The sequence below is a fragment of the Heliconius melpomene genome, chromosome 21 (genome assembly GCF_056956725.1).
Source record: "Heliconius melpomene rosina isolate 202511_hmr_F chromosome 21, ASM5695672v1, whole genome shotgun sequence".
NCBI classification, from domain to species: domain Eukaryota; kingdom Metazoa; phylum Arthropoda; class Insecta; order Lepidoptera; family Nymphalidae; genus Heliconius; species Heliconius melpomene.
This window is the reverse complement of record NC_140409.1, coordinates 13338189-13365264: the sequence shown is the minus strand read 5'-3', so window position 1 is coordinate 13365264 and position 27076 is coordinate 13338189. Positions and strand designations below refer to the sequence as shown.

Sequence of the window (27076 nt, the reverse complement as noted above, 5' to 3'; positions counted from 1 at the left end):
CACTCACTAACATCACATATAAGTAATAATACGGAAGTTTACCTTTTTTTATATGTTAACATGAAATTATTAATATCGGTCCTTATATGGATACCTAAAGTATATAACATAGTTGTATAAATTAAACGAAAATGTTATAATAACATAATTTTATTATGTTTTATTGTTATTTGTCTTCTTCAGCACAACATCTTGGTACAGCTTCAATATTTTTAAACAAAAACGAAAACTTTCAACAAAAAGAAAACCCGACTTCTAACAACGAAATAAAAAGTCAAAAATAATTTCACAAACATTTTATAATTTTGATTGAATTTTTTCGATGTCAAGCTAATGCTACAACAACCTTTCTACAATATCAAATTAATAAGCCTGCTTGTTTTACTTGTCTTTTAAATTGGGAACCTCTCCCTTTTTTGAAGTCGGTTGAGAGTTGAGAATATCCCCTTTTTTGATATTCGATTTCCGGCACTCAATATTCAATAGAACATTAAGTGAACATTGAGTTTCTCTAAAATTGAGAATAGAGTGTTTTAACACTAGGCTCTAAATGTTTCTTCAACATATTTTAAAATTCTAAGTTCTAAAATTTAAACTAACTATACGAACAATGTTAATTAGTAAAACTTATTACTCTATCTAAGAATATTTAAACTTTATTAAATGTATGAAATTAATATTATGTAGGTACATATTTTATTTTAATTCACGATATCTACCCTTGGGTTGAATAATAAAATTTTATACACAATGGCTCCAGAATTCAGTGGAAAATAGGATACAGAAGAATCTTAATAGGAACCGAGTGCCTTGTCACTGGGTTCCCGGGTTCCCTGCCCACCGTGCTTTATGCGGGATACAGCGTCAACCTCAAATATTAAAAAGAAATATTTCTCTATTTCCAGATTGCGGAGTAACCACCTCAGACGCGATCCCGACGCCCCAGCGGGCTCTGCTCGCCAAGCTGGAGGAGGAAAACAGGAGGATCGAGGCGGACGCCAAGACCGCCTCGCTGACCATAGTGCACAGCAGGAAGAGTTCGGACACGTCCCAAATATCCTTGGCTTCCGGTGAGTTGTGGGATTTTGTAAAAAATTTGTTCATTTCTATATCTTATACTATATTAGAAACTTTATTATTTATATTTATTAAACGTCGTTCAAAAGTCGTCGTTCCAGTACGATTTAGGGAATTCTTTTCTACGGACGGACGACAAGTTTTATATATTGAAATTACTTTATAATACTTTTTTTCATTATTAATACTAAAAAAGTACCTATAATACTAAAAATATTTGTGTAAAATGTGAGTGTTCAATTTGTTTAAAATTACTATTTTTTGTGTGATTTAATTATTTAAGTCACTTCTCTTTAACTCGGTTGTAAATTGACACCAAGATATGACTTGTTCAGTATAAATCTCTCAACATGATAGAACATGTTAAATTTACTATTTTATGATATCACCCTTATTACTCATAGGATGTAGTATGTATTTAAATACATATACGGTTTTAATTGGCGTTAACGGTGAAGAAAGTTAACGCTCGCGTTCATCATCATCAAAAATATTCATCTCTATTATTTTTAAAAAATAAGAATCTTTAAATTACATTACTAGCGTTTAGGGAAGTGAGCATAAAAACCTAGTGTTAAGACACTCCGTGGAATATTATATCAGAGGACATAAAGTCCAGAAGTCGCCAATATAGGCATACAGAACGGATTGAGGTGTCGTCATAGCATGTCAGTCAGTTCCGTAGGGGAAGTGACGTGACTATAAATATCTACTAAATAGACCAGCTTCAACTGACACATTAAGGATACTTCATATTTTCACTTATGTTATATAAGCTACTATTTGTATTCTGGAACTTCGAATTTTTTCCCATTTTCCTAAGAATTTTCGGAAATGATGTCTCTTAGTGCTCCTATACACTCGCTAATGGAACCTACGAAATTACAGATGTATTTTGTCTGTTTTTATAACTTCGTGTTTTATGATGGTACTTAACGCCGCGCTCTGTCTTGCCTTACAGTCAGACTTTGTGTACCATAGATAGATCTTCTAATATAAATAGATAGATTTTAGATAGTCGCGTGTCTTAACACTATGTTATCCCTGGCTACTCTAAATATAGCAGTAGAATAATTAATTAAAAGATTGCATTTAGTTTTTTCTGAAAGGTATTTGAACTCGCAACTACCGGATTAACATACATTACTCGTAGGTAACTTGTATGTACTCTTTTAAACATGTTTAAAATAATACATACAATACTTAAAAACAGCAGCAGTTCCGCACAGTAGGGTTGTCAGAGGGAACCTAGTGTTGAAACTCTACGTTCCCCACTTTCAGCACGTTTTTCATTGAATAGTGGAACTCGACAGCGAATTGGTGCCGCATCGAGTAAAAAAAAATGATTCAATTTAACCATTCCCCCGAACGCGAATCGAACCCACAACCACCACGCGATCTCAATTATACGCTGCCCTGCAATATATGTACCTACATTGTAATATTATAGTGTAATTCTTGCGTCATACATGCCGTTGATTTACGTTTACTTATGCGCAATTTTAGTTGCACCGCTTACGACACATCGATTTCAAGTGACTTTAGAATCTACTTTGCTTTGGCCGTTATCTGTTATCTTGTGTAATCACTGATAACGTAAATATAAAATGACAGTTCCCCTAACTTCAGTTATTTAGATGATTTTGTGGGATGTGTGAGAAAAGTGAACCTTGCAATAGTGTAGTTGAGTTTTATATATCGTCTTTCATTCAGCATGTACTAAGTAGGTGTATCAATGGTCGAAATTATAGTGTGGTCGACGAATCGTGGTCTCTGGAGTTAGGCTTTCCAAATTGTCGCACATTGTCCTAGAATACAATTTATGCAACCATCTACAGCTAACGACAGGCTGGCCACCGTTAATTGACTGTACTGTAATTTTCTCGTTAATAGGAATTAAGTATACACCTACATACCGCAATTGAATAAAATTAAATAAATAAATCAGCTTCACGCTGTATCCCGCACACATCAGGGTAGACAGAGGGAACCCAAGTGTTAAGATAAGACACTCCGTTCCCCACTTTCCGCCGAATATTTCGAGGCAATGCGTGTTGAGTGGCGGAATTCAAGAAATGGAAATATTCATTAATACACCCGAGTTAAGAACGAACCCAGAACCGTCGCGTTACAGTCTTATGGGTGCGCCGAGACGGCACAATTGGTTAAACTTTAAGTTTTAATGTAACGGGATTTGAACGCTCACCTCTTGCGATAACTCCAATTAATAACTACGTGGATGCAGGAGAGTTGATTAATTTGTGAATAGTACATTAAAATGTCAATAGCACATACACTCCACGATCAATCCCATGTTATATGGACGGGGAATGACGATTTTAATTATTATTTCGTAGAACAAGTAATTATAATAACAATTTAAAATTATAATTTTGCGTTCAATTAATTTTCAACGCGATTTACTCTCATGCATATGACAGGTAATTAACGCCTATATGACAAGGTACGTGTCATATGTCACCTTTATAACTTTTACTATAATAGACGTTACTTACACAGATAGATATCAGTTTTGTTTTAATTGTTTATTTTTTATATATATAGTATTTACAGACGGACCACAGTGTGATCGTATAATGATTCCCCTTTTCCCTTTTGAGATACGGAACCTCTTAAATCATTTAAATATATGAAATGTCTAAGTATGCAGAATGTTTGTATAATGTTTGTAAGTGCAAATACGTCATTGTTGCGCCGAATAAGTGAATTCGCCATGAGGTATTGTCTAGGTTTCTAATTTAATTATTTAAAAATTTTCCACTATTTTTAATTTTAAAATTGTTTAATAGATAATATATATGTTTATTTTTTGTTTGTATTCAAAATTATTTCAATGGCATGCGAAAGTTAGTTATACCTAAATAAAAATAAAACTATAATATAAATTTATTTCATTATTTTGGTGCTGTCTAAGTATTTATATCTATACTAGAGACTATTGCGACTTTGCTCGCCTAATTTATTTTTATGTTATAGCCAAAGGATAAAGATTTAATAATATATATTGTTTTTAAATCAAATTACTTATGTAATTGGATGTGAAACGTCAAACTACAAACTTACATTCACATTTACAATATAAATATGACCATTTTACCTACCTATTAAGTAATAGCTTATAAGATGTGTGCCTTTATGATTATACATGTGCCTTATGTGTGATATGTGCCTTTAATATTTAAGGTTGGTATGTCGACCTCGATGCAGATTTCACTAGATGCATTTCGTTGAATCCACTTTTAAAATATTTATATTTGTTAACATCTCTGCTCTCGTAAGGGTCGTGGGTTCGATTCCCACTCGGTAGATTTATTATTTTCATTTCTTCGTTCGTATCTAGACAAAACGTGGTAATCTCTTGAAAATTTTGCTGTGCGTGGGGAATGACGTATCTTAACACTAGGGTCCCTCTACTTACCGTGCTATGTACCGAATATAGCGACAATAGTGACAGAGGGTATCATTAAAGCCTGTGGTTTGAAATCTCGATCAGAAATATTTTTTGTATATATATTTTTTTATAGATTTAATTTTATTCGTAGCTTATTCTGTCAACAATGTATTTTTTAAACAGACCCAAAAATATTAAGAAAGCAGAGGCTAAAAAAATATAAAAGTAAATTAATGATGATTGATGATGAAGTAATTCTTACAAAATTATTAGGTCATTTGAAATATGTATTTTATTATATTATGCGAAATGTTAATTATAATTAATTTAAACAATGTATTATATAAAGTCATTGCGAGTTTTGTTATTATGTTAAGGCTATTTGAAATGTTCAAAGCGAATGTTTTATGCACATGCGAGTTTTTTTTTTATATATATATACTAGCGGACCCGGACGCGGCTACGCCTGCTTGAAATATAAGAATATAATTTCAATCTAGATGAAATGCTAACAGTGACTATTATATTTATTTTCATAAGGATGAATATCAAAATGACGCGGTAACGAACGCGGTCGCGTAGCGACGACGGTTGTTATTAACATGGCAGAATAAATTCATGGCATGTCAAATTAGAAAGTATTTTAATTTATTAGTATATATGTGTAATGTAATATTATATAGCCTATAGCACTTCTGAAGAATGCAGCTTTCATACAAAACAAAAACAATGTAAATCGATCCAGTAGATCCAGAGATCTTAGCGTTCAAACAAACAAACAAACAAACAAACTCTTCCGCTTTATTATATTAGTATAGATAAGTAACTAGCGTCCCGCTCGCGGTTTCACCCGCGTCAACTATGTTATTATTAATTTCTGTCTTCATGACTACGACCTAGTGACGTCTATGCAAAATTTGAGTCGCATTTGTAGTAACGAAGTTTCATACAAACTTTCAACCCCCAAAACAACCCCTTAGAAGTCGAATATTACAAATTCCCGTCTTAGCGAGCACCTACGTCCTATAAATAACTCCTATACAAAATTTCAGATTCCTAGCACATGAAGTTTCTGAGATTTCGTGATGAGTGAGTGACCTTTCGATTATATATATATAGATTATGTATTTTTCTGTTCTTTAAAAAGGTTATTTGGATTTTTTGGTTATTTCTTTTGGATTTTGCCACACAACTGGCATTGCGTATCCCTCAAAATTTTATAACTAAATATGTGCTCTTGCGATTATTTGGCAATTTTACGATTCTTGTAGCGATGTTTTTTTTTGAAATTTTACGATTTTTCTATTATTATTTAGAAATATGTCGAATGATGCCATTATGTTAGCCGCTGTTTTAATAACGGGTTCGAATCCTAGTTTCCTTGTTAAGTCGAAATGTTGCTATGACCCACCAAGCAGCATTGTTTACTAGAGCAGGAAAATATAAGAATAATTTAAATATTAATATCATTCCCCGAAATGGAAATCGAACCCACAACCTTCGCTGATAACTCGGACACTATCTAAAATAAGAAAAATATGTTTCTTTTTGTTGTATTGATAAAAAAATTATAATATTCATTATTTTGCAAAAAAATATTTTGGCGAAAATATCTCGAGATTTTGTTACATGTTTGTATTTGCAATAATAACACCTGATTTTCTTACTGTTTTTGATGTTTATGCTTGCGTCTTAAGTAAAAAAAATAGGTCAATGCTTTTTTTTAAATTATAAACTGAACAGATAAATAATATTGTAAATAAAATTAGTGAAAGTGATGAATTGTAATAGGTCTGTGTCATAGGCGATTCTATTTGGAAAATTAATTATTTTCATTTTCCCGCCCTGTTAATAAGATAAAGCGTTGAGCCCTGAACACACAGTCTCGAAGTTGGGCGGAAAGTAGCAAAACGGAGAATCTATCATTTCGTTCAGAGTGAGTTCGTAGCAGAGGTGCTTACTCTGCTCAATGAGGAATAAGCGTGAAGCTAAAAATGTTCGGTCCCACCTCCGTACTTGCAGAATATGTAAAATGGTCCGCAAAAAGGAACTAGCTACTCTACCTCTATATACGGGCTACAGAGCGAACCGAGCGAAGAGGTCGCCATGGCCATCCGTGTTTTTTTCGCGTGGGCTTTGAGACGGCATAATGGAAGGGAGAAATCCTTTAATAATTTCCCCTTACACTCCCTAAAGATCTCATATGCCAAATTTCACCTTTCTAAGTCCAGTAGTTCCGTTTGTGTCTTTCAGTCACTCAGTACCAGAAGAGTTTTATATTTATACACTTTAGTAATAATTTTAATATATTGTTAGAAGTAACGTATATAAGTTTATGAAAATTTAAATGTAGTAAAATTCATAGGTTAAAAGAAAATTCATGCAAGCAGGTCAACTTTTAGCTTTAAATTGGGTTAAGATGTAATAAGAGTATGAGTATTTAACATTTTTCATATTTGAAAGGTTTTAATGAGATTTTAGAAAAGCATACAGTAATAATTTGTTTTTTTTTTATTTTTTAACTTTACGCTCTATATAGCAGGGTAGGAAGGGAACCTAGTGTCAAGAACGTTCCGTTCTACACGTTCCGGCCAATGTAAAACGTGGAGTTGATGAATTTACCGCCGTCTTTTGTTATGCCGGAGCGGAGTAATGAAAATAATTTATTGTCCCAAGTGGGAATGGAACCCACAATAGTCGCGATTACAGTCAGACCCTGTGAAGATGAGCCACGATGGCCTTAGTCATGGTGCCTGAACTCGTTACGGTTCTTACCCAATTGGCTTAAATTTTTACTTAATGTAAATTTAATTTTATGAACTGACGAGTAGGTACGAAAGAGTTATCGAACATATGCTACTTTAAAATTATTATTTTGTTTCTCCATTTAAAAATATCTTTATCAACCGTAAACATATTTAGGATAAAATGGTAATAATAAATAAATGTTGAAAATTTTGGATGTTATTTTTTGATGCAAAACCACTTTTCACCTTTCACTTAAACTTGAAAAAGTGTTTTTGTGAAAAGTGTATGGAATGACACTAAAAATATTAAAGCTGTTTTATAAATAGCATTCTCTCACCAAATGATAAATCTATGTAATTTCGCTATGGATAGCGGGGATTTAAAAAAATCTCCCTATACAGATAATAACAACGTAAATAAACTGTTAGTGTCGTTCAAATTTTGATGCGTTTTCTTAAAAAGTTATGCTGAAAATTATTATTTTTATTTAAATAACGAATAATTGATAATTCACTAGAAATAAGAGTGTCTATTTCTCTTTTTAAACAGAAATAATAAATAATTGTACTAAATCTAATTTAGAAGTCTTTCTTACTTTTTCTTATTTATTCATTTACTTAAGTAACGAGCCGATGTGATGTACCCAGAGCTAGACCTCGGACCTTACTTTACTTACAATCACTTAAATAATGTACATTATGTTGCTAAGGTCATGGGGGTATTGGCTCAGCGTCTAATTGTAAACACGGGGTTGTGGGTTCGATTCCCACTCGGCAAAAATATTTTTTTTCTTCGCTGTAATGACAAGACAAAAGCGCAGCGTTGAGTTCTGTTACGCAAAGGCTAATATTAAAAATTGGACGGAGCGGGGGGAACGGAGTATATAGACACTAGATTCTCCTCTGCCTACTCTGCTTTATACAGTGTGAAGCTAAGAAAAAACATTGACATTCTACTAGTATTTTCTTTGTAAATTTTAGTAGGTTATATATAATAGAAATTAAAAGAAAAATAAGACTTGTAATGTAATGGAGTTATTGACAAGTTTTTTGTTATTCTATTTTGTAAATTTAGAATAATCAAAAACTAAAACCAGCATTTTTGAAGACAAATAAAAAACTACTTAAGGCCGTCATGGCGCAGCCTCACAAGTGACTGTAACGTGAGGATTATGAGTTCGATCCCCACTCGAGGAAGTGAAATATTTATTTACGTTTATATTTCCATCTCTTCGCTCTGGTGTAGAGGCGAAGCGCGGCGTTGAGTTCTGCCACTCAACACGCAATGCATCCAGAATTCGGCAGAAAGTGGAGAACCGAGTGTCTTAACACTAGGTTCCCACTGCCTACCCTGCTGTGTGCGGGATACAGCGTAAACAATAGTACTGTAACAGTTAAAGTTTATCACATTATATATTTTTTTCTTTTGTGTTTTCTGCATCACACTATAAATTAAATAAATGAGCCCACCAATAAACTAACTTCAAAAATCATTCCAACCAGCAACCAGCTCAAGCTATGACGAATCAAGAACAGGGACGAACGGGGAGGAAGACCTATGGGGTCTGTGGGGCAGACTGGTCAGCAATTGGGAGATGGAGTGGCGCAAGCGCAACCAGTTCGTGCGTGATCTCGTTAGGCAGGGCGTGCCCCATCATTTCAGGGGCATAGTGTGGCAGCTACTCGCTGGGGTTGATTCGTCGCCCGATAAGAAGTTATACGCATCGTATATTAAGGTGAGAAATTAGTACTGGGGCATTCTAATATTAATAATTGTTTTAAACCTGTGACCGTCTTAGCAGCGCTAAGTTCCGCCATTCAACATACAATAAATTACATACAAATGTTGGCTTTGCGTTGGAAACGGAGTACCTTAACAATAGATTCTCTCTGTCTGCCTGTTACGTTGGTAAAAGAATGAACCTGCTGAATCTTAGTTTTAGCCATCGTCGTCGCCATCTTAATTGAGACATGATGGCACAAATACTGGAGCTATAAATGCTACATCTACTATCCTATATCTTATAAAACAAAGTCGCTTTTCGTGGCTGTCTGTTGTTTCTAACTCTTCTTCTTCTAAACCACCCAACGGATTTTTATGCGGTTTTCACCATTAGGTCGAGTATTTTTCGTAGAAGGTTTATATATAGTTTATTATTTGTACATTCTTATGTAAATTAACATAAATACGATAAATGTGTAGAAAGTCCAACCCGTTGAGACACTTTCGCGCATGCGCTGCTCTAATGGTAAGTACTACATGAAAATAATGTACTGGAGTATTATGTGTCTTAATAAGATCTACAAAAAAGTCCGCGAGAGCATATTCGTATCTTTTAAGAATAACGTGTAGTTATTAATAATATTAATATTTCTGTCTAAAAATAATAATTTATATATATTTTTTATTGTGAGCGATATTTTTCCATGATGGTATTAATCCTTATCCTTTAAAATACTTTATTAAATTTCTACGTTAAACGAAGATAAAATTTGCTTTTTACACTATTTCGAAATTGCGAATAGTTTTACAGAAAAACGCATTTAATTGTTGACACATCCCGCCGTTGACACATCAGCTGTATGTTACTCAAGTTTCACTTATCCCTTACTCTCAGCATATAAATAAGTATATTAGTTACGTTGGCCATTTAATGTAGACCAAAACTGTCTTTTACTGTTTTTCATTTTAATAAGTACTTTAGAAGTTGTTACATTATCAAAAAATCCTTGCTGCGAAACGGCTCGCCACTCGCCATGCATCCGCCGTGCCCGCCTGCCTTACAAGCATCGGTGGTTCAGTGGTAGAATACTCGCCTGCCACGCAGGCGGCCCGGGTTCGATTCCCGGCCGATGCATTCTATTTAATTTTCCTCACAGGCAGCCACGTAGTGCTTGCTTTTCATCAGGGACAGAATACCCTCTTCAGCATTAACCACAAGCTCGAAAAACAAAACCCGCCTGCCTTTATTTAATTTAGATGCGTTTGCACTAATTATATTGGATATAATAATTAATATATTGGATAATTCGAGTTAAATGTATTATTTAATGTCATTTAACTATCTAAAAATAGTAATTTAAATATATTTTAATAAGTACCTACTTGAAAAGATTAGTAGCACGGATTTAAAATTACGGTACCTACTAAAAAATCCTTGCTGTGTAAAACAATTGGAAAATCCTTATTGAAACTACGAAAATGCGGGTTGCATTAGGGTTTAATTAATTTTCACATTATCTTAAGTGCTTTGCAAACATACATTATATGAATAATCCAGTAGTAAAAGCGGGCGAAGCCGCAAGAGGGTCGCTAGTTTTCATATAAATTCAAAGTGGTTGCTAGGTATAGGAAAGCTCAATATTTCTGTAATTAGATAGAAATTACAGAATATGGTCATTATTTATTGTCTTGGTTCCCTCATAAAATGGCTCTGTGGCTTGTCTTTCTTAGCCCTCACATGATTCTCTCTTGCTTCTGTAGCACAAGTGGTACATGGAAATCTCTAAATTAAATTATTACCAAAAGGCATACTAATTATCTATCTAACAACCCAAATGGGTTGTTAGATAGATAATTAGTATGCCTTTTGGTTAAGAATTAGAGAAAGTTAAGTTAAGTAGTTAAGTTAGAGAATAATTATTTAATTATTCCAGGCTAAATCAGCATGTGAGAAAGTGATACGACGCGACATAGCACGAACTTACCCTGAACACGACTTCTTCAAGGAGAAGGATGGTCTCGGTCAAGAGTCTTTGTTTAACGTGATGAAGGCGTACTCCCTACATGATAGAGAAGTCGGGTACTGCCAGGGTTCTGGTTTTATAGTTGGACTGCTTTTGATGCAGGTGAGATAAAAAGAGATATATGTATATAAAACGCTAGACGCTTAAGCCGTCCCGACTCGAGGGAATCAATAATTTTCTTTTTCCTGCTCTGATATGAGAAAACACGACATCAGGATGTTCCATTTAACTTACTTACTACATGTCTTACCATGATAAGTCATTTAGTAGAGAATGTCACACTGGGATTCATCTGCCTCACCTGCTATATGCGGGATATAGCGTGAAGGTAGAAAAGATAAAATTATTTAAATACAAGCGACTCGCTACAACAGGGGACTCACCGCTACTACATTGAGATCGGTTAAGCCGTTTTTGAGATTAGCGTGTTTCTCGATTTCCAGATGCCAGAAGAAGAAGCTTTCGCGGTACTCCTCAAAATAATGCAACACCACCGCATGAGGGACATGTTCAAACCAAGTATGGCGGAACTAGGACTTTGTATGTTTCAACTAGAGAACTTAGTGCAGGAACTGTTACCGGACTTACATGTTCACTTCCAATCACAGGTAAGCCTTGGAAGATTTGGTAGATGACTGGTTATTGTTTAGTGTTTATTTGTATTAGTAGATTATTTAAAAATAATGGCTCTTTTTCATGCTGAATTGATACTAAATTTAATAAAAGATCTCTTTTTATTTTTTATACATCACCCTGAATTATAAGAATTGTGTAAAATACTGAATAAGCTTGATTTTATATCCAAATTCCTGTTGATGGAATGTTTACAAATTTATTTTAATTGTCAAAATTAGATTCTTTATAAAAACTAATCTTTATACTTATAGACAAAAAAATATTGCTATATCCTCTCTGCCTGTATACTTTCTTTAATAGTGACCCAACTTTCCATACCAATAACCAATAGTGATCTACCTGTTAAATGTTAAAATCTATCTCTCTTGTTATCTAAAACAGAGCTTCAGCACATCAATATACGCCAGCAGCTGGTTTTTAACTCTATTCACGACCACACTCTCGCTGCCGTTAGCCTGTCGCATTATGGACGTGTTTCTCTCTGAAGGAATCGAGATTGTGTTCAAAGTCGCTTTGGCGTTACTCACTTTGGGCAAAGATGATTTGTTGTCGTTGGATATGGAAAGTATTTTGAAGGTATGTTTGGGTTATTTTTTATGGTACCTTGTTTTTTTTTTTAATTTTTGTTCGTTGGAAAAGCGTGAAGATAAAACAAAATTTTATATTTATATTGTTAATTTTTTTATTTAGTTAATACTGTAGTGTCGGTTGCAGTTTAATATTTTTATTCATTCAAAATGAATGTGTTTCTCTGAAAGCAGATTACTTTAAACAAAATAATAATAATAACACTTATTATTGGACTACCTATTACCTATTGATAATTGTAACCAGGGCCGGATTTAAAACGGGCAAGCCTTCACAATGCATTAAAAAATAATAATTTGTCATCTAGTCGAGATTGGATAACAGCGTCCACGTGTCTAAATCCGGCCCTGACCACTAATTACACTCAATAATAAATTAGAAATTATCAATGAATCATAATCATATTATCAATTATTTCTTATCATTTTCTGATAACAGTACATGCAAAAAAAATTACCGGCCAAAGCGGAGGCCGATCAGGACGCGTTCATGAACTTGGCTTACACTGTCAAAGTTAATCCGAAAAAAATGAAAAAATTCGAAAAGGAATATACTGTTATAAAGACGAAGGAGCAAGGGGATATTGCTGTGTTGAGAGTAAGTTGTCTTTTCTTTTATAGTTTTTTTAGGTTATTGTTTTTGTGATGTTGTGCGCGATTTTGGTATATTTGGTGTGATCGTACCGCACATAGAAAGGTAGGCTGAGGGAACCAGGGAACCTAGTGTTAAGACACTCCGTTCCCAATAAGACACTTGCGTTCTTCACTTTCCGCGGAATTTTGGAGACATTGCGTTTTAAATGGTAAACCTCAATGCCGCTCTTAGCCTCATTACTGGAGCGAGGAAATGAAAATATTAATATTTTACTTTCCTGAGTGGGAATCAAATCCACAAACTGTAGCGCTTACCGTCGCACGCTTTATTGACCTCAATCGTTATCTTAATCTATTTTATTTAGCAGTTTAATTATGAAGTTGTTTTTACATAACAAAAACGAACGTGAGCGTCAATTATAAATTGCACATAATTATTTTTCTTGTAATACTTTATTTTATATATTTATATTTAGAAATAAAAATTATTGTCTTAATGTGCGACGATCGCTTCTACAGTCTCCAAGAGATGCGGGTTCTATTCTCCCCTTGTTAGAATTTAACATGTTTCAAAATAATTTCACAACCAATCTTTTCCCAGTGTCTCCGCCAAGAGAACCGTCTCCTCAAACAGAGAGTGGAACTGTTAGAAAAAGAGAGTTCAGCCCTCGCAGAACGCCTAGTTAAAGGACAGGTGGATAGGGCTGAAGGTGAAGAGGAGACCTTCGCCTTAGCGAGGGAAGTCCAAGCGTTGAGACGAGCCAATATGGACGCTCAGCAGAGGCTGGCGGTCGCTCAAGATGAGATCAGGAGTTTGGAGATGACTATTGCTGAGGTATTTTGTCTTCCTTTTTTCTTTTTTTTTGGGTATTGTTTTATAAACAATATTATTGGGTACTGTTTAAAAATGCGTGGAAATGAAAAAGTCAAAGGCACAGTTCGGTTAAAGAGCTGGTGGATTGTATATCGGTAACTATAGTATTAGTAGTATTTAAAAGGCAAAACTTTTGAAAAGAAATCTTATTTGTATATTTTCTTTTTATTTTATACATTAAAGTGTGATTGATTTTGATCAGTTAAATTAAATGTCGGAGAGCTCCGGAATGATAGGAGAATCGTTTCATCATTACACATTTTAAAACGACTGAAGAAAGTGTAAACATTAGATTAACGACAGGTAAACACGTTAAGGTGTTTTCCTTTGAATTTGAAATGTATCCAGTCTATCTATATCTTTGAATTTGAAATTTATGCCTTTGGAATGTATCCAGAATGCTCTAACTTAAGTAATAATAGGGATTTATCTCAAAATGTATTTGACTTTTACCACTCAATATGGAAAGTGAATGGAGAAGTGTGTTAATACTAGGTTCTCTTTGCCAATCTTACTGCGCAGAAAAAGCGTAAATCTAAAAAACCAAAACTACTTGGTAACCACCAATTGTCTGTATTACACTAAATCTGCCTTTAGCTTTCCAAGTGTGTTTAAATTCAAAAATTGTATTTTAATATTAAAACAAATATCTGTCAATTAATTCAAGTTTATTTTTTAACTAAATGAAGGAGCCCGTAACCCCGATTCAAGTGTAATATATATCAGGATTTGAAAAATAAACTTCGATACAATTAATTCCAGAACAATTCCCGCCAATCATCCCTAGAGGGTATGGAGAATAACAACACAAAAGGCGAAGAATTGGCTCGTTGCCTACAGAGAGAGTTAGTTAGAGCTCGTCTCGATGCGGCGGAGAAAGAGGCCACTGAGAGGGAGCTGAATGCGAGAATAGCTGAACTGGAGAACGAGAACAAAATGCTGAGAAAACAGCGGGTTGATAATAATGTCGCTCATTTGCAGGTTGGTGTGGGTTCCCTTTTTAATATTCGAGTGATACTTTTATGTTCATTCGATTCAGTAATGCTTGCAAACGTCTATTTCAATTTATATATATCTGTTATACCATTATAAACTTTTTTATAATGATCATACTTTGTTCGTTTGACAAGATATGAAAAAATCGAAATTTGCAATTTATGTTTTCCGATACATTAACATATTTAATCAGATATTTAAAATAACGTTGGATTGTGTCACTGTTGCACCACATTAGCGATATTTTATGTTTTCATAAAAACTCTAAATGTTTGAGTATAAACACTATTTTTTTGTTGAAATTAATAGGATGAACTAATAGCAGTAAAACTAAGGGAGGCTGAAGCAAATCTGTCGTTGAAAGATTTAAGACAACGTGTGGCGGACTTGTCTGAGGCTTGGCAGAAACATTTGCAGGTATTTTTTTATAAAATCGAAAATTTCATTAAATCAGCTTCACGCTGTATCCATCACGCAGCAGGATAGGCAGAGGGTACCTAGTATTAAGAAACTCCGTTCCCCACTATCTGCCTAATTCTGGAGGCATTGCGTGTTGAGTGGCAGAACTCAACTGTCGTGACGCAGGGGGTACACGGGTGTCGTTTCTATTCGTCGGCTACACAAGAAGATTGTGGGTTCGTTGCCGCTTATTAGAATAAAATATTTAATATTTTTATTACCTTGCTCTGCCAACAAGGCTAATTAAATAAAGAATATTTGAAATTAAACTGGTGGTCACACAGGTTCTCAGACAGGTTCAAATTTAGACATTTTTTACACAGGTGTTTATCTTTGGGAATCTATTACCTCAAAATGTAATGTAATGGTTTCGTATCTGTACATATACTATAACTGTGACTCATCGCTGTCTGTACGTGAAAGATATTTTAAAAAAGTGAAATGTAAATGTATTATTAGGGGCATTCATTAATGTCTTAGAACTGGGGGTCTAAGACTTTTTTCTTACATTTTATCTGTCTGTCGGTTTGTCTTTTTGGGTGTGCGTCTGTTACACTAATCTCAGAAACTTAACAAATTTAAATGCAGTTTTTACTTTTGTATTTTGAAAAACTTCCCTTAAAAAATAATGTTTATTTTATTTCAAGCGGTTCATAATAAAAAAAATATATTAAAATAAAGAATTGCATGGAACAATATTGCTACAAAATAAATGTTTTATTGAACTGACTGAAACTTTAGCTATCAATATGTATATGATAATATTTTCAAATATTGTTCGCAAAATATTGTTCCAGAATTCGGCAGAAAGTGGGGAACGGAGTGTCTTAACACTAGGTTCCCTCTAACTACCCTGCTGTGTGCGGGATACAGCGTGAAGCGTGATTTTTTAGACTTTTTTACAAATGTTTTTAAATTTATTAAATCACCAATTAAATTTGAATTACTCAAATGAGAAAATAAATTATTTTTTTAGAAAACATAAAAATTTGTATGTAGTAAAATTGGAAGCTCTAGGAAACGATCCAAGGCCTCTGACTACTAAGGCAGTCGTTCATATCAAGCTAGGGAAGTAGTAGAAATTTTGATATAATTGATATATTGATTACAGTTTTATTTATTCCAAACATAGGAGCACAGACAAGAAACGCCTCCCCCAACACAATCTAACGTAGTGTCAGATATAATGGCGACCCCAAAGAAGTTGTTACGAGCGTGGGAAGGCAGATCGACGGACATGCAGAAATTGGAAGAGGAACTGATGACCATTAAAATTAAAGAGGCGGAGGCTGTCACTGAGCTGAAGGAGTTGAGGCTTAAGGTTAGTTTTGCTTATAAAAATAACAATCTCAATAAACCCCAATTGACGTCTATTTATATTTTTCCGAGATATTTCGTGGTGGATGGCAAAATTCAGCGTCGTAGTTTGTCTATCAGAGCGGAAAAATGAAAATAATTTATATATAACCACTCCCTCTGTTGGGAATCCAACCCACCACAGCCATAGCGTCGACAGACGATGTCCCACTGTGTCTGTGATCTTATCAATTTTATCAATTTATTTTATTTATTTAAACTAAATTAAACTAAAATTGTAAATTAATCAATTATATGAAATTCTCTAATACACATAAAACTCCAATTAACCATTTAATCGTAATTAACTAAAGGAAATGGAACTCAGCACACGGGTGCAAGTGTCAACCAATCAACTGCGGAGACAGGATGAGGACTTGAGACAATTGAGGGATGCAATAGACGCGGCGTTACAGAGAGAAAGGATACTACAGACCAGGCAGAGGGAGTTCCAACATAAGTACTCAGATTTGGAGAGCAAGGTCAGTATTGGTGGTAACGGGTTCATTTTAATTGTATCGTACAATTCTTCGTGGCGTAGTGGCACTTACGCGTACATACGCAATCTGGTAACGAGGCCAAGTCCGTCGTTGAGTTCCGCCCTCAACGCACAATATCTCGAGTATTCCTCTGTGTACTCAATACATGCGGGGTACAGCGTGAAGGTAGAAAAAAATTGTTTAATTCTTAAATGATAATATTGAGAAATGAAGGAAAGAAATGCAGTTCCTTTATTATACGCGTTATGTATACTGTGAAATATTCTAGCTTATGATATTTATTAATCAAGGCTACGCGAATATTTAACACTGCAGAAACTTAAGAATCAATAAAATTCTTATTTACTCGTATTTATTGGTAACATCCTGAACGACTGACATTTTTATATAACATAACAATTCAATAATGTTTTTAAACGCCTAATTGAATTAAGAATATTAATGTTTTGAATCAAAAGAAAATCATAATTACGTTTGTTATTTTATTTACCAAATAAATTTTCTTCTCCTTTCCTTTATCTTCTTTTTGTTTTTCTTTATAATTACAGGCTAAGTATGAATCGATGCAAGCGAATATAAGAAACATGGAAGTCGCCCAGAGAATAGCCGAATTAGAGACTGAAGTGTCCGAATATAAATTAAAAGTAAGTATTTATTTAATGTTATTTATAAAATTCATGATATATCCTGCATATAGAAGTGTAGGCAGACGTAACTCAATATTAAGAAACATCGTTCCCTACACACCACAAAATTATCGAAATATTTATTGCATTATTGCCCCGAATGGGAACTCACAACTATCAAATTTAACCACTGCCTCTATCTTATATTTATTAGCAACGTATTTATAAATCGCCCTCAACTGTGAGATTTATCTTGAGATCGCCATTTTCATTCACAAATTATTTAAAAAAAAATTAAAAGTATATATAATGTGTTAAAAGGTTGCTTATTAATCTCTTTATTATAATGAATCTAAATTTCCTTATAAATCTCTTTATTATAATCAATATATCTATAATTAACATGTTGCGTCGGAAATTGGGCAACGGAGTGTCTTAACACTAGGTTCCCTCTCCCTACCCTACTATGTGCGTATACACAATGAATAATGTTTAAAACATTATCTTTGTTAGACATAACAATTTTTTTTAGATATTTAATATTCACATTTCTTCGCTCCGCTAACGAAGCTAAGCGAGACGAAAAGTGGGATATGAATATGCTTTAACTTACTTAGGTTCCCTCTATCTATGCTGTTACGTGCAATATACAGCGTGAAGCTAAACAAATCTTTTATATGTTTGCTATTTGATTCTTAAAAACTAATTCCAGAACGAAGTAATGGCGACCGAGGGTGAATTAAGAAGTAATAGTATGGAGGATTCCGATCGAAATCGCGAGCTACAAGAGCAAGTCGCCGAATTAAAAGCGGAGGTAAATTTGATTCTATTATTTAATTGTATTTAAATATTTAAATGCAATTAAGTTTATATAAAAATATTCTTTATTCGAATATACAACTCAACACGCAATTTCTTGCACTACGTTGTCTCATATAAAAGATAATATTTTTTATACAAGAAATTGTTTAATATAATATTTATTTTACGCATAAATTCTAAATTATTGTTTATAATTTTTATGGACTTGTAAAGAAATAAAAATTAAAGATTTTTTTTTTAGATTATTCCATTATTATTAGGTTTCCATATTTATATAATACAATACAGATAATAACAATACAAGTTATAATTGTATATATTTTTCTCTCAATAAATACGTTTTCTTTTTATTCAAAAAAATAACGTAACTAAACTATTTATCGTTCAGCACTTGCTTATTTAAATAAAAATAAATACCAAAAACCGTCAAAATGCAACACGCCATCGCACATAACATATGAAACGACATGAAACTAACATTGTGCATCTTGCTTTGCTTATTATTTACTAAACTAAAATGTTAATCATAAATATTATTGTGCAAATAATTAATTTAGAAATAGTATTGTATATAAATATAAAATACAAGTTTAAAATTATTGCTCAAAATTCTTTTTATTGTGCAATAATTTAAGCGTGTATTTAATTTGTAAAATTAACAAAGATATTCTTCACAGTCCTTTGGTTTACTTTCCAATGTTTTTCATTGTTCGTATGTTTTTTCTTTTCTTTTTTCTTTTGTTTTGTCATAAAAATATATTTGAATATAATATAGAATATATGAAATTTTATGCTATTATGTCAACATACGTGCCGATTGTGGTTCGATCCCCATTCGAGGCAATGAATATTTCTGTCTCAAAATTAAGGTGGAAAGATGATAATATAGATAATGCAGCATAGGTGAGTTATGTTTGTTTAATAGGCGCACGTAAAGGTGAAATAAAAATTAAAAAAATGTAAAATATATTTGTAAATGTTTATAATAAAAGATTAGATTTCATAATTTTTGTACAAAATTTCACATTTTTAAGGTAATTGAAACTATATACCTTAAGTAATAAAAAGAAAAAAAGAAAATTTATATAAAATGCCTTAATAAAAATCGTTAATATTTTAAATGATTAAAACCGTTGTCGCGCAGTGGCTTAGCGTCTGACTGTAGTCACAACAGTCGTGGGTTCGATCACCACTCGGGGCAATGAATCATTTTGATTTCTTCGCTCGCGCAATGTTTAGAATATTCGATGGTGCGTGAGGAAAAAGTTTCCTACCACTAGGTTCCCACTGCCTAACCTGCTATGCACGAGATGCAGCGTTAAGATAAAAGAAACATTTAAATATCCATTTATACATTTGTACATAAGTATATGTATATCACGCAGTATCCAACACCGAACACTACGCCGGACGTCAACAGCACGTGGAAATGGTTGGGGAGAATTCTCAATTATCTACATTATGTATTTCATATTACGCAGCACATTTTTGTTGTTGACAGTGTGTTGACCTCTTAGTATGCGTCTCTATGTGTGACCTTTGACCTCGTGGGCATTCCTGCCTTGACCTTTGTGGGACATTGTTGGTTTATTTTGAACTTGGGTTAGCTTTTTGTTTTTAAGAATGTGTTTTGTAGATGTAAATGGGCTAAAGCAATGATGTCTGCAGTATTGTTTGGGTAAGTGTTAGCGTTCACGAGTGATACTTTATTTAACTTTTAATGATAATTTAAAACTGATATATCTATCTATATCAATAAATATTACAAATATAACAATATCATCAATAATAATCAATATTTTATGAGCAAGTTACAAGTGCTCATTGCTGACAGGTGTGTAAATAATTATAAATTTTTATACTTATAATTAACGAAAACAACTTATTTTTAGAAGACAATAATTTTATTTAAAAACATTAATTTAAAATTTAGATGACTAGACTAATTTTACCTGTGACGTGTCTAATTTTAGACAAATACTCCAACTCTGACTAAAGTCAATAAAATTATTTAAAACTTGCAACTTATAAAATTTGTACAAAAAAATAATAAAGAGGTCAACACACTTTTAGACATTCGCAATGTTTTCTGTCGCGTGTTTATTTTTTGGTTTTCAATTTAGTTTTTTTTTATGCCTCTTCTATCAACTGAAGGGGAACAAATACAGTTAATACCGTACGTATTGTGTTAGCTTAGTTCGGAAATGTTCTATTGGCTGTGCTGAACTACGCTTAATGTCTAAATTTAACCTAAAAAATATTATTTGACGATGTTTTTCATTATATTAATGATGCCTTTTTATTTATTTATCCCTTTCTTGATTTATTTTCTTTATATTGCTCCCATTATTACATTCATAAAATAAAATTAAATGATAAAACTTTATGTATAAAATATAAAACATAAAATTTTTAGTTTAACACAGTCATTGGACAGTAGTTTATGAGTTATTTTGCTTGCTTTCTCATACACATACATATATACATACTAAATTATATATCATATCGTATTTGCATGCATTTCATGAATAAATTGAATGGTTGTTGTATTAATAATATTACTCTGCACGTGCTTTTAACACTAATTTGATTTAAGATTTTTTAGGTAACTTGTAGAGATGGTGGTAGGTTCAAATCTCAAAGTAGTTAAACGATCTTGTTACTTAATTATGTAGTTCTGACATAGTGTTTGATATTATTTTAGAATTTTTTATATAATACTTAGCGTGATGTGGTTATCTATAATGCAAGTACAATCAACAAAATACGTTGTTTTTGTTCATGAAGGAGTACTGCTGGAAGAATAAGAGTTTTTTTTTTAATATATACTTTTTCATTTTATTTTCTCTTTGTCTAGTTGTTAGTCTTTAAAGTACTCTAGAATGTACTTGCAATAAGTGTTAAGTATTTAGGTATTTGTATGTGAATTTTATTCGTATTTCCCTTTGTATTACTAGTTAGAATATTATTTCCACATATTGTATGTGTTTGACAGTGAATGTGAAGTTTATAGAATTATACAATTTTATTTTCAAGTTCAATATGCTATATATTTCTTCATGTTTCCAATTCTTAATACCAGTTATTTATTACTAATAATTTGTGTAATTTGTATAATATGGTACCATCTCGCAATCAAATGAAATTCGCTGTCAAATTCATATAATATGAGTTATTGGATTAATTTTAAAAGTGTCTAATAACTTTTAATTAACATAGACAAAAATATATTGCCATCCTTTCTTCAATTACGATTAATAAAAAGAAATACCAGTATAAATGTTTATTAAGTAAATCTATATAGCTATTTATCTTTATTATTAATTATTATATATTAAGCATATTAAATGAATACGTATAATTCCATCCTTTTCTATAACAAGGTACAAGGTACTATGTATTTCTAGTATACTATCTCTTTCTAGTTATTGTTATTGTAAAGAGATAGCAATATAAGGTTGTATAAAAAGGTTAGTTACGTTTTAAAGATATTTGCATTACGGTGGACGGGTCATGACCGCCCTGAACGTAGCTGCAGATAGTCCGAGTGAACAATGCGCAAATGCACAGAACACACTTCACGGCGGTCACTGACTATACTCATATATTATATGATTTTTATATTGTTTATTTTATAATAACTAGGTCGTGAGATTAGAAGCCTGGAAGGCGAGAATATTGGGCCGTTCTGTAAGTAGGACGGTCTCGTCCGAGGACGATTTAGAAGAGGATGACAAACTAAAGTGAATACTGCGAAGGGAATCGTCAGCGTCATTGGACTTTAATAGGAAAACATAGCAATAGCGCTTTTGTATGTATCATTATTTATAATTAATATGTTTTCTAGTATGTATTATTATTAATAATTATTATTTAAATGTTTCGTTTTTGTGTTTCTATCTCGCTCACATGCTGCGTTTGTAGATTATGTGTGTAAGAAATAGTTGTCTGGTAACTATCTGTGTCACTATACTACTACTACTACTATACTACAACTATCACTTAACTAGCTTCTTTTCTTTAAAATTATTTTAATTTCTTACATTTTCAACATATTTTATATGTGAGAAAATATGAAGATCACATTTTTTCACATATAAAATATCTCATCTATCTACATACATATTTTTTTCTTGTTTGATTCTGTTTAGTACTAATTTAACTTTAATTAGTGTATATATATTTTAAATATCACATTTTTACTATAATATTGAAAAAACAGTAGTTTCTGAGTTATTTTTTTATTATTAAACAAGCGGCCTGCCCGCGGCTTTGCCCGAGGATTTATGTTGTACTAATGTATTAGAATGTTTAAAAGTCCTGACGAAATTAATTCAACAGTATGTTTTAAGCGTTATCAAGATTACATGTTGACAATAGATAGCGTTACATGTGTCTATTTCTACTATCACATATATGAACTTCTTAAAATCTTTTGACAGAGTGAAGCGATTACAATGAAATAAGAACTAAAACCTTCTCTGAGTTACTTATAATTTTTATGTATAAAAGTTGCTTAAATTTGTTGTGTACTTTTTACGTGATACGTGTTCACATAAACAGACAAAAATTTCAAAAATGCTGGAAATGGATTCTGTTAGTTATCCCTTAACACCCTGGCTCAATTTTTTTTTAATATTTTCAATATACAGAAACGACTTTTCTACAGATCTATTACAAGTATATAGACCATAAAATACTTTTCTTATACGGATCTGCACAAAATATTGCGGTTTCATATAAAAGTTAATAAATTATTAATTAGACGTATCTCACTAGACATTAATATTATTAGATTTAGACATTTGATAATAAATTAAAAATAATAGTCCTCAGTCTTAGTGTTTAAATTTCCAATAGTGATGTCAGATGCCAATTTTTCGAATACTCTCTCTCATAGACCCAAATTAAATAGTTAATATAGATTTATATTCTGTACTGTATACTATGGATAGTTGTAGATGGTATGACTATAGACATTTTTCTTATATTTTACTTTGTAGTAAAATATATTAAATTAGTACGATATAGCGTACGATGTAGTCATTGATTCGATATTTTTTTTCAGTTGCTATGTATGTTTAAGTGAAAAGGGGTATAAGTAAAACAATATATTGCTTGGATTTCTTTATTTGTCAATCCAAAAGATATTTAGAATTCACTGATTGAATTTAGTAAATAGTATTTTTCAATTTTTCTTTACATTTCTTCATAAATATTGTTATTTTTCACTTTTATACCTCTTCTCACTGCACCGAGTACTTAGGACTGTCATAAAACTATCAAAATATATGAATATAGCAGTAACTATAAGGATTAAACGAAAATTAAATTAAATAAAATTCGAGCCGGCCTTGTCAATTTAACATAATTAAATGTCGATTACATATTTACATGTTACATAAATTATTTATTTATTGAGAATAATCATTCCTTTACAACTTTCTGTTTTTGTTTTTTCTTTTGTATTTACGCGTTGTCCTTAAATTAAAATATTACAAAGATTTATTACGTGGTTGATAACGGTATTAAGAGATTATATTTTCTTTATTTTTCTGCTTTTACCCTTCTGAATATCCAAATTGTCTTGAAAAATTTTGATATTGCATGATTTTATTCAGAATTTCGATACGATCATGTTTCATTTCTTTTTTTTTATTTTGTAAAATTTATCAAATTGTTATTATTCAATAAAAATTTAGATACCAGACCATTTACTTTGGCATGTATAAGCGATATGGCAATTGTGTGACACGATTCTAACTAAAAATTTTATTATATATTATATGTTTATTAGTTAATGTGTTGATATATCTTCCTCACAGTATTAATTTTAACGACTTCATAGTATTCCATTGTTTTATTGTGGAATGTTTAGTTTAAAAATGACCTCTCTTTAGATAACATTCCATTTTGTGTAAGTTATCTTTGTATTTGTATGAAAAAATATTTTTTTTGTACGTATAACGCTTTTTTAATTAACTTTGCCACAGGCACTTGAACTGAAATAAATATTATTTTCTTTTTTGTTTTAGATTTTTTTTTATTTTATTAATAACAATTTTTAATTCAATTAACGGAAAAGATAATGTACTTAGCTATTTTAAAGATATTCAAAATATATTTTGTAGTTTTATTATAATACTCATTCGATTTTCCTAAAAAACCTTTTTTTTAATCGAACCTTTGTTTATATTTATTTACAATATATTAATGAACTTTCACATAATCAGAATCGTTTATTTTTTTGTTAAGCTAATATTTTTTAAGATAAAATAATCATTTATTTATATTTTTCATAATATAATTCCAAAATTAAAAAAAAAACAATAATTGTCAATTAATACGCGGAAAGGCTCTTTATAGCGTACATGTATTACTAATGTTAAATGGACATATTATTTCATCCAAACAATAAAATTTTATATTTATCATATTATTATATTCTCTTATTTCGAATTTTATTATTTAAGTGCGAATATTTTAATAATTATTAAGTACTAAAGATTTATTATTTACTTGTTAGTTGTAATAATGAGAATTTAAATAGTTTTTTTATACTGGCAGCTTTGAGAAATTTATAACTCGCTTTAAAAGATAACTTAATATGTTTTTTTTTTAATTTAAATTAAATAATTCGTATTTATTAAAACAAGCAGCTTAATTATATTATTTTATAGTTGTATATACATATGAATGTTGTTAGAGATTTTATGTCAAATTTTGTATTGACGCTACCGAGAAATAATATGGCAGTGATAAAGCTTATTACTTTCTTTTATTTTACTACTTAAAATCTTAAGTTTATTGTATTGCATCACTTTTTTTCATAATTACAGTATACAATATTTCTGACAAATCATTTACTATATTATAGCTTGATAGCGTTCATATAAAAATAGATAAATAGAAGATAACATGCACGTGCAATAGAAATCTCAATTAAATATTAATAATAATAATTAATTTCATTGTATTTCGAATAATCTTATAAAAACTATATGCCAAATATTATTATTGAACTACACTGGAAATGTCATCATTTGAACTAAATAAATAACCAGTGACTAAAATATTGTTATTATTATAATTATACTACTAATATATTATGATTATAATTATAATAATGATATAATAACTTATAGTAATAAGTCTAAGTTAGAATGTAACGGTGATACCTTCGGTTTTGTAATTTTATATTAAACATTTGTATGAAAAAATGTAGAATTTTTATAATTATAAGCTGTATATGATTATGACCTGTTTTTTTAGAATAAATAATTGACAATTCCTGAATATTATATAATGTTATTTGAATTTGTTTATTATATATTTAATTGTTTTTTTTTAACTTTATATATGTATTGTACATCGTGTTTTTTACATATGCATACTAAAAAAACCTGTTCATAGCCAATGCAATGTAAAATATACATTTGATATGATATTGGTTCTCAAATGTGCCTAAATAACTAAATGATACTTAATTCAACCTTCTAAAATTATTTTATTAATAAATTATTGATTTTGTTTGCAAATAATGAAAATCGACTGAAATTGTACGGGAATTGAGGTTTTTTTATAAATCTATACATTTTAGCAATATACAGGTCATAATTACTATCATTTATTTTTCAATCGATATATTTTGTACTGACAGTCGTGTATAGCATATTTGTTTGTTTATCTGATATATTCGTGTAGGGAACTAACGCCATTGTCAGTTAGAAATGGTCTGACTTTTTATTGAAAATGTGGAGAATAAAGTGTCTTAACATTAATTTTCTCTGCTGATCTTGTTATATGAAAATATCTAACAAATATGCTATAAAATTGGCGGTATATATAAAATTTTAGGCTTGTTTTGTTCACTATGACAAGTCCATTTCATAGTCAATTTATCCTACTCATCATTGCTAACTCTTTCTGGATACAAAACGAAGTTCCACTCACTCATTGCGCGTTGAGTTGCGAAACTCAACGCCGCTTTCTACTTAACACAAAAAGAAAGAGGTAGCAAATGTCCGTTAAGTTGACGGGAACTTATCACTTGGACTGGAACAATCGAAGGTAAATTTTTGGGACCGAATGTTTTTATATATTTGTTTCTCTCGTCATTCAGTTTAAAAAATCTTATAATTTTATTATTTTTTATGTATTGTATCGTCTACATGATAATTTTGTCAATTAAAAATTGATAAAATATGGCATCATTGTGTAAATTATACAATTTGATTATTAAGATTTCATTTGAGTTTATATTTAATTTTATTTATATTTAAGTCATGTCGACGATATAATATTGTTTTAAATGGTGACGTATAGTATTTTGATATTAATTGGTAATAGTAGATTCAAACTGTAACCTTGTGTATTTTAAATAAATTGCTGTTTAATATTATTTTGTTTTTTTTACTTTTCGTTCCTTTTCACCTGCACATTTGATTTTCTAAATTTGAAATTATTAAAAATTATTATAAATTATTTTTATTTTAATATCCAATTCCTCCAGAAAGTAAAATAATAAATTTAAAATTATTGTCGTGTATTCTTTTTAATTAAATTTCGAGTTTCAAGTTGTAAATTATTGTATATTAAAATGAAATGTTCAGTTTTACCTAGCTATTTAATATTGATGTTTGG

The 27076-nt window shown here is 31.2% G+C and overlaps 1 protein-coding gene across 3 annotated transcripts in view; it reads left to right on the top strand.

Moving 5' to 3' along the window:
- Evi5 (ecotropic viral integration site 5) overlaps positions 1–26831 on the top strand; it is a 47152-nt gene extending 20321 nt beyond the window's left edge. The window contains exons 4-18 of one of the 3 annotated variants that reach the window (XM_085206189.1): positions 906–1070; positions 8740–8972; positions 10894–11085; positions 11427–11591; positions 12001–12195; positions 12646–12804; positions 13402–13635; positions 14437–14655; positions 14980–15087; positions 16262–16450; positions 16800–16967; positions 17534–17629; positions 18324–18425; positions 20588–20609; positions 22079–26831. In XM_085206189.1, the coding sequence (XP_085062315.1) occupies positions 906–1070; positions 8740–8972; positions 10894–11085; positions 11427–11591; positions 12001–12195; positions 12646–12804; positions 13402–13635; positions 14437–14655; positions 14980–15087; positions 16262–16450; positions 16800–16967; positions 17534–17629; positions 18324–18425; positions 20588–20605 (2243 nt within the window). In that variant the 3' untranslated portion in view covers positions 20606–20609; positions 22079–26831. Of the gene's footprint in view, positions 1–905; positions 1071–8739; positions 8973–10893; positions 11086–11426; positions 11592–12000; positions 12196–12645; positions 12805–13401; positions 13636–14436; positions 14656–14979; positions 15088–16261; positions 16451–16799; positions 16968–17533; positions 17630–18323; positions 18426–19818; positions 19866–20587; positions 20610–22078 lie in introns of all 3 variants that reach the window. The other 2 variants (XM_085206188.1, XM_085206187.1) reach the window with 2 other exon arrangements.
- The last annotated feature ends 245 nt before the right edge of the window (positions 26832–27076 follow it).